Below are 14,168 nucleotides of genomic sequence, written 5' to 3'. Positions count from 1 at the left end.
CTCCCATCCAAGAATGTAGCATTCAGTGAGTCACAATCAAAAGTGAATGAAACATAACTCAAAACAATCCAAAAAGTCATGCCCAGGGAAACCTGTTACCAAATGTTTAATTCTTTCACTTCAAACAGTTTAACAGAAACAAGTACAAAGTAGTTGAGTTACCACATTCTATTCAACATGCAGTGTGACAGCTACTTCCTGTATGAAGTATTTACTTCAGAATTTATGGGGGAAATAATTGCCAAGTGGACTGAAAACATTTTCTAAATCAATCCTTTAACTCATTTGACAATGCGTCACGTAAATTTAAACAAATTAAAACAGGACACATTTGGTAAAATAAAGACATAATTTGTGAATGATACAGTTTGCAAAGACGGAATTGTTTCAAAGATGGACAGACACGGCCATTTCACTTCATACAAAGGAAGAAAGAAAAAACAAATCTGAAAGATTCTTTAAAAATGAAACGCACTCATCCAAAACCTGATTCAATACAAGAGACATCCTCGGGGTTGGACTTAGACTTCAGACTGTCACTCACTTTCTCTCCGCGGTCCTAGAGCGGCTGGGGGAAAAACGAGGATCTGTCAGAAACAATAATAACTTGCACTACAATCCAATGCCGACAGCCCTACAAATACAGTGGGGGCCGAAATTATTGACACCCTTGATAAAGACGAGCAAAAATGACTGCGTAAAGACATTTTACATTTAGAAGATGCTCTTATCCAGAGCGACGTCCAGTAGTGTGCATACTAGGGCTGACCCAATTTAGTCGACTTCGCGATTGTTTGGTCAAAAACTGTTGGTCGACCGAGATTTCTGTAGTCGAGCAGTCAAATAGATTTTTTGTTGCTATGTGCATAACAGCGAGGTTAACCAGCATATTGGTGTTGAACTATTTTATTATTTTACTAGACAAATCAGTTAAGAACAATGACGGCCTAGGAACGGTGGGTTAAGTGCCTTGTTCAGGGGCAGAACGACAGATTTGTACCTTGTCAGCTCGGGGATTTGATCTTTCGGTTACAAGTCCAATGCTCTAACCACTAGGCTACCTGCAGCCTAACAATGTGGCGGAGGCAGCAGTGGAGTAAAAAGACGAGGAAACAGCCCTTGCCTTAATTGTCTAAGAAAATTGAGGAGAGAAGACACCTACTTAATTATGTCCATAATCAATAGCCTCTTATAGTAGTGGCCCTGTATAACCACCATCGAGTTGTAGGCCTAAGAGCGCTTCCTGTTTAGTCTTAATACCGTAACTTACATAGGCCTATATCAAAATATAGGCCTATATAGCAATCATTTATTCGTTAATTTCATCACATAGCATACGAGCCATTCATGCATTTGCTTTAAAATGAAATAAAAATGGAGCTTCGGATAATTAGCCTAAACAATAAATAAACCGCAATTCAAGCAACTGTTTAGTCGCTGCTGTAATAAAGGCTTAAAATATATATACACTGCTCAAAAATAAAGGGAACACTTAAACAACACAATGTAACTCCAAGTCAATCACACTTCTGTGAAATCAAACTGTCCACTTAGGAAGCAACACTGATTGACAATAAATTTCACATGCTGTTGTGCAAATGGAATAGACAACAGGTGGAAATTATAGGCAATTAGCAAGACACCCCCAAAAAAGGAGTGATTCTGCAGGTGGTGACCACAGACCACTTCTCAGTTCCTATGCTTCCTGGCTGATGTTTTGGTCACTTTTGAATGCTGGCGGTGCTCTCACTCGTGGTAGCATGAGACGGAGTCTACAACCCACACAAGTGGCTCAGGTAGTGCAGTTCATCCAGGATGGCACATCAATGCGAGCTGTGGCAAAAGGTTTGCTGTGTCTGTCAGCGTAGTGTCCAGAGCATGGAGGCGCTAACAAGAGACAGGCCAGTACATCAGGAGACGTGGAGGAGGCCGTAGGAGGGCAACAACCCAGCAGCAGGACCGCTACCTCCGCCTTTGTGCAAGGAGGTGCACTGCCAGAGCCCTGCAAAATGACCTCCAGCAGGCCACATATATATATATTTTTTTTATTATATTTTCTTGTTCGAACAGACTGGAACATTTATAATTTATTTAATGTTGTTTACACGGTTCCAAATGGTCTGAAGAAATAGATTAATCTAAAAGCATCTGTTTGGCAAACAACACACACGCAGCACTTGCTCCTACACCCTAATTTTTCTTGATTTCCAGTAGTTTCTACAACTACGTCAAATGTCTTTCATACCTCAACTTCCTCTTTCCCTCCTGAGCAACCAGTAAACATTTGCGTTTCAAGCCCCCCCCCCCCCGCGTCCTCCGCATCCATTTTGCTATTACATGTTACGGTGTTCGGACTTTGTTATAACTAATTTATTGATGTGATGATATGCTATAGGCAAGGCCCTATTGGTGACATGCATCAAATGCATACATGTTTCACGTAAAGAGAGCAAGAGTTAAGGGAATATGATATATTTTTCCTAACCAAATTAGCTATTTGGGTAACAGAACTTTTCAGTCAGAAACAAGAAACGAACTTGCTCTAATTATGTTGCAGCTTCAGCACGGACAACACTGCTTGTTGAGTGCCTGTTACCCGTTTGAATGCCTGTGACGTTCGCCAGTCACAGGCACTCACTGCTATTTCATTATTTTTTTACACAGCGTGGTCATTCTAACACATTGGGTTTTTGGCTAAAATGTCCTGGTACTGGGTAAAGTTCATGATGCTCTTGAATGGCCATCTTAGTCTCCGGACTTGAAACTAGAGGTCGACCGATTAATCGGAATGACTACCTGTTACGCGAGGGCAGCAAGAAGCCAAGGTAAGTTTAATGCTAGCTAGCAACTTATCTTAAAAAACAATCTTAACTACACATGGTTGATGATATTACTAGTTTATCTAGCGTGTCCTGCGTTGCATATAATCGATGCGGTGCCTGTTAATTTCTCATTGAATCACAGCCTACTTCGACAAACGGGTGATGATTGAACAAGCACATTTGCGAAAAAAGCACTGTCGTTGCACCAATGTACCTAACCATAAACATCAATGCCTTTCTTTAAAATCAATACACAAGTATATATTTTTTAAACCTGCATATTTAGTTAATATTGCCTGCTAACGAACTTCTTATAATTAGGGAAATTGTCACTTCTCTTGCGTTCCGTGCAAGTAGTCTGGGTATATGCAGCAGTTTGGGCCGCCTGGCTCATTGCGAACAGTGTGAAGTCCATTTATTCCTAACAAAGGCCGCAATTAAGTTGCCAGAATTGTACATAATTATGACATAACATTGAAGGTTGTACAATGTAACAGCAATATTTAGACTTAGGGATGCCATCCGTTAGATAAAATACGGAACGGTTCCATATTTCATTGAAAGAATAAACGTTTTGTTTTCGAAACGATAGTTTCCGGATTCGACCATTTTAATGACCAAAGGCTCGTATTTCTCTGTGTTATTATGTTATAATTAAGTATATGATTTGATAGAGCAGTCTGACTGAGCGATGGTAGGCACCAGCAGGCTCGTAGGCATTCATTCAAACAGCACTTTCGTGCGTTTTCCAGCAGCTCTTCGCAATGCTTCAAGCATTGCGCTGTGTATGACTTCAAGCCTATCAACTCCCGAGATTAGGGTGTAACCGATGTGAAATGGCTAGCTAGTTAGCAGGGTGCGCGCTAATAGCGTTTCAAGCGTCACTCGCTGAGACTTGGAGTAGTTGTTCCCTTGCTCTGCATGGGTAACGCTGCTTCGAGGGTGGCTGTTGTCGATGTGTTCCTGGTTCGAGCCCAGGTAGGAGCGAGGAGAGGGACGGAAGCTATACTGTTACACTGGCAATACTAAAGTGCATATAAGAACATCCAATAGTCAAAGGTTAATGAAATACAAATGGTATAGAGAGAAATAGTCCTATAATAACTACAACCTAAAAAACTTCTTACCTGGGAATATTGAAGACTCATGTTAAAAGGAACCACCAGCTTTCATATGTTCTCATGTTCTGAGCAAGGAACTTAAACATTAGCTTTCTTACATGGCATATATTGCACTTTTACTTTCTTCTCCAACACTTTGTTTTTGCATTATTTAAACCAAATTGAACATGTTTCATTATTTATTTGAGGCTAAATTGATTTTATTGATGTATTATATTAAAATAAGTGTTCATTCAGTATTGATGTAATTGTCATTATTACAAATACATGTTTAAATTTATATTTTAGAATCGACCGATTAATCGGTATCGGCTTTTTTTTGGGCCCTCCAATAATCGGTATCGGCGTTTAAAAATCATAATCGGTCGACCTCTACTTGAAACCCATTGAAAACCTGTAGTTTGAATTGCAGAGTGCAGTCCATAAGAGCAAACAAAGGCTCTGGAAGGACTCTGTATGTAGGAATGGTCTAAGATTCCTTCTAACGTGTTAACCAACTCATAAAACATTTCAGAAAAAGGCTCAGTGGCATCATCCTCACTAGGTGAGGTATTGAAAAGAAATTAAAACAGGGGTGTCAATAGGCACATTTTTTTTTATTACTTGTTAAACAAAATGTATCTATGCGCAATTTTATTAATATAATTTACAACAATGTTAGAGCATAGTGCTTCAAAATTATTGTAGTCATTTTTGTGCATCTTCATCAAGGGTGTCAATAACTACACTACACACACTATAACTACACATATAGGAAGACGCCTGTGGATACACAAAGACAAGAAACAGATGCCATTAACGTCATGAACACACACTTACCTCCGGGACCTTGAGAAGGATCTTGAAGGTTTATGGTTCCTGTCTCTGGAGATAGACCTATCTCTTCTTCGGTCTCGAGACAGAGACCTAGAGAAGAACAAGTCAATTAGAGTGTGTTTCCGATGTACCGGTACTCGCATGTAATATCAGAAATATTACATTTGAACAATGGTCACTTAAAGCTATAGAGCATTAATTAGTATCGACAACGTCTGAACCATGTATAAACATTTTATAACACTCGGAAGTGGGTTCTTTAGATTGGTAGGGCCGAACATTTTTGTAGTAACATATGAAAAGGTACTACGTTATTCTAAAATGTTGGTATCATACGTACCATGTTTTGGGACTGTGATATAACCGGTATACTGTGCAACACTATTAGACAGGAAATAATTCCTTTGTCTAGATAGGCTCAGAAATGTGACAAGTCACTCAGCAAATGTAGCATCTGAAACCTGACACTTCAGGTCAGCCCCGCTGGTAGAGCAGGAGTGGAGAGATTGGCCTTTTTTGCACTATAAGACACGGGACCCGACAACATTCATAAAGCGCTTTGTACACCAAAACACCCAGCCCAGAACCACTCAAAGTCCCCCAAACAGGGAACTTAATGTTAAGATGTACAAATGTTTTTAACCAAAACTATTGCTGATGGTGAACTTGAACAATCAAAATCAGATCTATAGTAAGCCCTGTTCAGCAGGTATAGCCAGATAAGTGTTGATTCCAGCAAAACACCATTTAACATTTGCAGAGACGACATCCTAGCAATTTGCACAGGTTCTCACTCAACTAATAAAGCCTAACATCACGCAAGCCATTTTAGCATTTGAATGCTGAAGGTGCCGAGCAGATGTGCGCGACCAGGAACAGGCCGACTAACTCACATTGGCCAGCACGCAAAGCTGGGCACAGTGCAGTTCGACTAGGCTACTGATATTGCCCGGGGTTGTTCGGCATGCAAAATGACTTGTAGATCAATGACTGGCAACAGTTACATGCAGTTTGCCACTAAAGGAGAGGACGCGCTAGTGGTCAGTCACAAAAGATGAGGTATTTTCAGAAGGTAGAAAGAATGTAATATGAACTTGTATTTTAAAAATCAGGGACCGATGCAGATTGGTGAATCTTTACATCCCTACTAGTTAGATAGCTACCACAGAACTGTTAAGATGTGGAGGCTGGGCAAAGAGGGCACACACTGGAGAATGTAGTAGAGGCATTTAGGCTCACCTGCTGCGACTGCGGCTAAAGCTCCTCCTCCTAGGAGAGCTGGACGGAGAAGGAAAAACAGTTTCAATACAAGGTATTATTGCATCAATAACACCTGTCAAACATGACATTCCTTATTCCTGAAGAAGCATCATTCCAATCATTACACAATACCACACACAGCCTTCCTCTTTCTGCAGACGGAACAGATCAGGGGATCCCTCTGCACCCCTGCTAGAGGACAGAATGCCTGGACAACCAACTGAGGTCAAAATGAGACCTCTTATAAACTCAGGAGAACGGGGAAGTTTAAATGAACACAAGCATATAAACAAAGTGAGACAATGAGTTAGAAGCTATAAAATACAAGTATGCAGACTTAAAAGCTACATACCTGTACTATTTGTTGTACAAACGTACAAAGGGCACATTTCTTAAATCACTACCAATATTGGACCTCATAAATGGTAATACACAGTTAATGCTAACCAGGGCAGCTCCAAGACCCCACAACTTTTGAGTTTCAGGACAAAAGCTTTTTATTTGTAATCTATGAGAGGGAGATTCTAAATGATAATCGTACTCAAAAGTTGTTTGAAACTAAATTCAAGCCACAATTTCTATGACTGCCAATTGCATATTGTCAAGCAGCTGTTAAACCAGACCTGTGGTAAGCATGACACTACAAAAAGCAGGAGAAAAGCAACTTACTATTTTTGGGGGTTTGGACACAAGATAGAAATGACGCAAGGAAGCCAGACTGATGGCGAGGGAGGTAGAATTTGCAGAGAGGATTTGCCACATGTTGCAAATGTTGGAGTTATGGAGTTGGTTGGCTGGAGGGGGTACAGTAGTTGTAGATTTTCCCTGTCTTTGTGTGGTTAGCCGGGGCCTGCTGTGCTGCTTGTAGGTAGTTGTGTTGATAATTGGGGAAAGTAGTTAAATCGCTGACTGGTCAGAATTGTGAGGTGGGCTGCGACGCTGACGATTGGGTTAAGGTTGGAGGAGGAGGAAGCTGAGAGCTGCATGCTCAGGAACCAATAGGCTGGAGCGGAACATGACGACTGGCCATGCCTGGGTCATGTGACACGGCACCAGCGAAGCTGATTGGGTGGGGCACAGTGCTGGCGCTGGTCAGTGGTCACATGATGCTGTAAGAGGACTAGTTGACTGACTGTCTCAGAGGGTGGTGAGAAGAGGCATGGTGATGACTCTGCAACGGGGTTCATTTTTATTAATATAGATCGATGGCAAAAAACGAAACTGAGAAAATGAAACAAAACTGACATCCAGATAGCAATTAAATGATCAAACAAGTGCCCCCTTTTTCCGAAATTTGATGGGTGATAAATGTTTATTATCTTAAAGAATTTACCTTAAAAAATGTATTGCCCAGATCAACAAATGATGCCTGAAATAAACCTTTCAAAATCACCTAAATTTTGACCTGAAAAAAGGACCCAATCCCTCAGATGAGTAAATGATCCTTTCCCAACTCTGATTGTGTCCATAGTAAAAATGTTATAATGTATCACAGCACTAACCAACCTACAGACAGTGCAGGTGTGTGTGTGTGTCTACCTGCCAAATCCAGCCCACTAAATTGAAATGATAGGACATATGATACAATTGGAAGGGATGGAAGGGAGGGTGTGGGGTTGACTGGCAAGGTACGTAAGTTATAAACACTTGTTGGCCTACACGTTAAAGATAAGTGAGAATAAATCTAGGTGAAAGGTGATGTATCATACCGGCGCCTGACAGGCGGGCTCCCACGGCGCCTGCTGCTGTAGTCATCACGTCCAGGACGACGGCTCCAGGAGGGTGGAGGTCCGCGGCTCCTCGAGCGTTTCTCACCATTGGACAACTCAACTCTCACTCTGCAGCCAGACAGAGTCCTGTTCACATACATTAATTGCAGAAGAATACTAGTTAGACTGGAATATGGCACATGACTCACTGTTTTGCTCACGTGATGAACTGAATTTCCCATTCTTGGTGGACAAGAATGTATTTAAGTAGTGGCTTACCTCCCATCCAATTCTCTCACAGCATCAGTTGCATCTCTGGGGTCCTCAAACTCGACAAAGGCAAAGCCTGGTGGGTTCCTCGCCACCCACACACTACGCAGAGGGCCATAGTACCCAAACGCCCTCTCCAACTCAGTCTTGTTTCCACTGTTGCCCAAGTTCCCAACATATACCTTACAATCAAGAGGACAATCTCTGAGATGAGCAGGTTCTAAGAGTGAAAGGAAAGAGGAAAATAAAATACCACAAGTATTACATCCAGTCATTCACAATTACATTCATTAGAATTCTTCTAATTCACATCACTCCCATCGACATAATTTGTGACAACGCTGTGTTAAGTGGCCAAACGCCCCTAATTAAGCTAATAGTTTTTACTTTTTTTTTTTTTTTTTTTTACATATGAAATGAGACCGGAATACACGCTGGGTGCATATCACGTTAGGTAATTACCTCCCATCTCGAAGGATTCTTGTTTCCGTTGAAGGGTTGACAAAAAATATAAATCTGGAAGAAAGGAGGGAGACTTGATTAGCATTGATTACTTAACTATATTGTTAGTTATCAAGTTAACGTGCTTAGCTAGCTACCAACAACGCGATTTTTTAAAACGGAACTTAATACGGTCGCTAGTTATTTACATCTTTAAGTAACAAGTACATGGATAAATACATTCATAAATTAGACAGCAAAAACATGTATTGTTTTAATCTAGCAGTGCTGCTCATTGTTAGCTTCCATTAGCTAATATTAGCAGTGGAGCATCGCGGTTAGCTTAGCAAGATGCTGGCTTTTGTTGACGGTTCAATCGAACTATTCGACTAAAGCAAAACAATTTTACAGTGCATGATGTTGTTAAATCGTAAACGGTTTTCATTCCCACATCCATTAATCACAATTGTACTCGTTATATCTGCGCCAAAGTCTCCCAACAGACTAATCTTACCTGCGAACAGCAGTCTCCACACGGTGTTCGAAAATGGCGTTGAAATGAAAGAAATAATCTAGACAGCTCGGGGTCAGTAAAGTGCTTTACCGGTGGCCTATCGCCGTCTACTGGAGTGGAGTATTATGACTACCTGACCAAGTATATTTTTCTTTAAAAAAAAAGCTGTGTCGAGACCAGATACCTAAATAACATGTATTTATTTATACAATGGTTCTTCTTAAGCATACATTGCAGGGTACGTAATATATAGTTTATCCAGTATGGTGTATAATTAAGCAAAACGGCAAGAGGAGGTGTGGTATATGGCCAATATACTGTACCACGGCTAAGGGCTGTTCTTATGTACCACGCAACGCGGAGTGCCTGGACACAGCACTTAGCCATGGTATATTGTCCATATATCACAAAACCCCGAGGTGCCTTTGTAACGGATGTGAAATGGCTAGCTAGTTAGCGGGTACGCGCTAGTAGCATTTCAATCAGTTACGTCACTTGCTCTGAGACTTTAAGTAGGGTTGCCCCTTGCTTTGCAAGGGCCGCGGCCTTTGTGGAGCGATGGGTAACGATGCTTCGTGGGCAACCGTTGTTGATGTGTGCAGAGGGTCCCTGGTTCGCGCCCGTGTCGGGGCGAGGGGACGGTTTAAAGTTATACTGTTACATTGATGCTGTTGACCCGGATCACTGGTTGCTGCGGAAAAAGGAGGAGGTTGAAAGGGGGGTGAGTGTAACGGATGTGAAATGGCTAGCTAGTTAGCGGGTACGCGCTAGTAGCATTTCAATCAGTTACGTCACTTGCTCTGAGACTTAAGTAGTGTTGCCCCTTGCTCTGCAAGGGCCGTGGCTTTTGTGGAGCGATGGGTAACGACGCTTCGTGGGTGTCAGTTGTTGATGTGTGCAGAAGGTCCCTGGTTCGCGCCCGGGTCGGGGCGAGGGGACGACGTAAAGTTTATACTGTTACACCTTATTGCTATAATAAATTGTTTACCAACGTTGCCAGCCAATCAGCATTCAGGACTCAAACCACCAAGTCTATAATTAATCAATAAGGCCCGAGGGGGTGTGCTATTAGATAGAACGTCGCTAACCACCTCCGTGTCACCGGCTTCATTACCAAATACATTGCAGACATTATCCCCACAGTGAAGATTTGCTGCTTTCCCAATCAAAAGCCCTGGATAAAAATTGAGGATTAGTGCTAAACTAAAGGACAGGGCTACCACTCACAGGGCTATCGTAGTCAACCCTGAAGTAACGGCTGAGGACACGAACCTACACGTCCTGCTACGACGTCCGCAGAGCCATCAAACAAGTAAAGGGACAATATAGGAACAAGGTGGAATCCTATTAAGCAGGCTCTGACGCCTGCTGATTGTGGCAGGGGCTACAGTCCATTATAGATTACTAAGGAAGACCCAGCCATGATCTGCCCAACGATGCCTCTCTACCAGACAAACTCAATGCATTTTATGTAGGCTTTGACAAAAAGAACACCTAGCTGTGCATGAGCGACCCCGCTGACCCAGGGGACTGCGTGATCTTGCTCTCTGAGGCCGACGTGACTAAGGTTTTTAATCAGGTCAACACTCGTAACGCTGCGGGCTGGACGGAATTCCGCGTTCTCAGAGCAGGTGCAGAACAGAACAGCTGGCAGGCATATTCACGGTCATTTGCATCCTCTCCTTGTCCCAGTCTGTAATCCCAAATTTTTTTCAAGATGACCACCATCCTTCCTAAGGCCACCTGCCACAATGACTACTGCCCTGTAGCATTCACATCTGTAATCATCAAGTAAGATGGAGCCGACAGATATGGCAGCTCTGCTTCTAACTCCTAAGCAACCTTTACAAGCATTTTGCTACACCCGCAATAACATCTGCTAAATAGGTGTATGTGACCAATAAAAATGAATTTGATTAGATTTGCATTGAAAGGCGGGTTATGGCACACACCAACTCATTCATCCCAGACACGCTCGACCCATTACAATTTGCATACCACCCCAACAGATCCATAGACGGCACAATCTCAATTGCACACTACTCTGCCCTCACCCACCTAGATAAGAGGAATACCTATTTGAGAATGCTGTTCATTGACAGCTCAGTGTTCAACACGTCAACAAGCTTGGGACCCTGGACTGAACACTTCCCTCTGCGACTGGATCCTGGACTTCCTGACGGGCGGACCCCAGGTGGTGAGGGTAGGCAGCATCATCTCTGCCATGCTGACCCTCAACATGGGGGCCCCACAGGGGTATGTGCTTAGTCCCCTCCTGCACTCGCTGTTCACCCACGACTGCGTGGCCACGTGGACTCCAGCACCATCGTCAAGTTTGCTGATGGCGCAACGGTGGTAGGCCTGATCACCGGTGACGATGGCACTTTCTACAGGGAAGATGTCAGTGACCTGGCACTGTGGTGGACTGTGGACAACAACTTCTCCCTCAGACCAAGGAGCTGATTGTGGACTACTGCAGCCCTGTCCATCGACAGGGCTCTTGGATCAAAAGCTTCATGTTCCTCGGTGTCCAAATCACTAAGGACATAAAATGGTCCACACACACGCAAACATTTGTGAAGAAGGCGCAACATCTTCCCCTCAAGATGTTGAAAAGAGTTCTACAGCTGCACCATTGAGAGCATTTTGACTGGCTGCATCACTGCTTGGTATGGCAACTGCATTGCCCTCAATTGCATGGCGCTACAGAGGGTGGTGCGGACAGCCCAGTACATCACTTGTGCCGAGCTCCCTGCCATCCAGGGCCTCTATATCAGGCCCGGAAAATTGTTGAAGACTCTAGCCACCCAAGCCATTGACTGTTCTCTCTGTTTCTGCACGGCAAGCGGAACCGGAGCGCCAAGTCTGACACCAACATGTTCTTGAACAGCTTGTTCCCAAGCCATAAGACTGTTAAATAGCCAACAAAATGGCTACACAGACAATCTGCACTTATCCTTCTATAAAAAATGTTTTTTGCACTGTCTCTATGCACACTCTACACACTCAATTAGACTCACTCGTACTGACACTCCAACACACTCACACTCACACACACACACTTAATTTGCTCACACACACATAACACGCACACACATTCATACTGACTCTACACACATGCACACACACTCACATACAATCATCATATACTCTGCTGCTACTCTGTTTATCATATACAATATCCTAATGCTTAGTCAGCTTACCCCTATACATATCTAAACCTACCACTCCAGTTTCCCTGCACATTATAAATATGGTATTGGCACATATTTTTTTTTCTCGTGTGTTTTTGTTCTACTTGACTTTTGTATAAATTTTTTTATAGGTCCACTGATATTGATTACTGCATTGTTGGGAAAGAGCAAGCAAGAAAGGCATTGTACTTGTATGTGCACGTGACAATAAAAACTTGAAACTTGAAACACCATGGTAGACCTACACTGTTAAAATTGAAAGACTCAAAACACCATCAAAAGTAGTGCACTTTTGCTGAGATCTGGTGTTTGGAGTGTGTTTGAATGTAAAACCAATGTAAGTGTTATAATACAGTGAATGTATTTCAAAACAGAATGGAAGTATTCTGAGCCACCCAAAGTGGTTCTTCAATCTGAATAGTTGTGTTTCTAACAGAGTGTTGTGAAAACACTTTTTGGTGTTTCAGTGCATGTAAAAGGTAGCATCCAAACACAAAATGTTTTGGCAGACTGTGTCTCTCATATAATCAAATGTTTCTAAATTGCAAAGGGTTTACAGCATAAATATTGATTATACATATAAACTGAATTTTCTGGGAAGATTTTAATTAACATTTAAAGAAGACACTGGGAAATGAATACTTTTCCTATGGTAGACGTTGGCACTAATTATAGACCCGCTGTTGCCAGGCAACTTTGTGAGATTATAAATAATGTTACAATCAAAATGTTTAGGGCTGTGTAAATTATAGCAGAGGTAACATGTATAAGGTGACTGGTATTCATGTGAGAAGGTGGATGTGAACCCAGGTCTGTTGCTTGTCAAAACACTGCCAGTCTACAGGAGTAAACCATTGTGCAGAACCACCCTTGTTACACTGATCACATTGGGCCCGATTCAGACTTGAGATGAGTAGGCTTTATTGTTTATTTTTGAAACCCCTTTTTCTCCCCAATTTCGTGCTATCCAATTGGTAGTTACAGTCTTGTCTCATCGCTGCAACTCCCATACGGACTCGGGAGAGGCGAAGGTCGAGAGCCGTGCATCCTCTGAAACACAACCCAACCACTCGATTTCGTCTCTGCGTTATATTGGCATCGAACATGTCACCCTCCCTAGGAGAGGGGGTGACCTTGATAATTTATTGTTAAAACGAGAAGCTGCCTGGATCTTTCATTTAAAGACACTTGCTCCCTTCGGTCTCAACGTAGACTTTGATCTGAAGCCATTCTTGTGATTATTGTGACTTTGCCATTGTAATTGTTTGTAAGCTTGTGTAGTCTAAAATGAATCTATGATCGTATGCTATCCATTTGTTTATTTGTATGCTGTTCTTTGTATGCCATTTTAATATTTGATAATTAACCAATGATATTAGGCCATACTTGGCTATGATTACAGACACCTGTGTCTTTTGACACTATATAAACGAGTCACCCCGCTGTGTTTGATCACACCCTGATGAAGACAGCTTGGCAGTCGAAACGTTGGACATTACATTTTTGCATCTGAGCTCTTAGAGTGTGCGGCTCTCCTTTATTTTCAAGTTTTCCACTCCGCTAGCCAGCACCTCGCCTAATAGGTGTGCGTTTCTTTTTCTTCTAGAGGAGTTTATAAACATCATATAAGAGCAGGGAATACACAATAAGACAAGAGACTCTCATTTACAGTATTTGAAAACTCCAGAAGAAGGGATTTAATTATACACTAGACGGGATTTCAAGCTTTAGAGTGGGGAAACAACACCAAAAGAGAAGGGATCTAATTCTGCACTACACAGGAATCCAAACACAAGGGTTTTCAACCTTTTCTGGGTCAGGGTTCCCAGCTTCTGGCAAGGTGTTGCACAACTCTTATGTGATGGTACCACACACCATGACATGTTTCAGAACACCTCAGGATGAATGTTTCAGTACACCTTAAATTTGTCACAATGCCCTCACAACCATGTATTTCAATACTCCAGCAAAGTTAAGGTTTCGTCTCCTTTAAGGTATGCAGCTCAGTTGCCACTAGTTTT

The 14,168-nt window shown here is 42.3% G+C and overlaps 1 protein-coding gene across 1 annotated transcript; it reads right to left on the bottom strand.

Annotated features, from left to right (window-relative positions):
• Window positions 1-89: 89 nt before the first annotated feature.
• Window positions 90-9,042, bottom strand: LOC129844277 (serine/arginine-rich splicing factor 3-like). The gene is made up of 7 exons (XM_055912634.1): window positions 8,954-9,042; window positions 8,461-8,514; window positions 8,008-8,218; window positions 7,729-7,875; window positions 5,999-6,037; window positions 4,763-4,849; window positions 90-568 (listed from the first exon to the last, which is right to left on the bottom strand). Exons 2-7 carry the CDS (start codon window positions 8,465-8,467, stop codon window positions 541-543), a joined length of 519 nt encoding a protein of 172 aa, XP_055768609.1. The 5' UTR covers window positions 8,468-8,514; window positions 8,954-9,042; the 3' UTR covers window positions 90-540.
• Between the last annotated feature and the right edge of the window lie 5,126 nt (window positions 9,043-14,168).

Source organism: Salvelinus fontinalis, chromosome 3 (genome assembly GCF_029448725.1).
Source record: "Salvelinus fontinalis isolate EN_2023a chromosome 3, ASM2944872v1, whole genome shotgun sequence".
In the NCBI taxonomy this organism is placed as follows: domain Eukaryota; kingdom Metazoa; phylum Chordata; class Actinopteri; order Salmoniformes; family Salmonidae; genus Salvelinus; species Salvelinus fontinalis.
The sequence above is the reverse complement of the archived record's forward strand: the minus strand, read 5'-3'. Positions and strand labels throughout refer to the sequence as shown.

Coding starts and splice junctions, on each gene's coding strand:
- LOC129844277 (XM_055912634.1), bottom strand. Junction 7,876..8,007: donor GTGAGAGAATTGGATGGGAG/GTAAGCCACTAC, acceptor GTATGTGAACAG/GACTCTGTCTGGCTGCAGAG. Junction 6,038..7,728: donor AGCCCGCCTGTCAGGCGCCG/GTATGATACATC, acceptor TTCTCCGTCCAG/CTCTCCTAGGAGGAGGAGCT.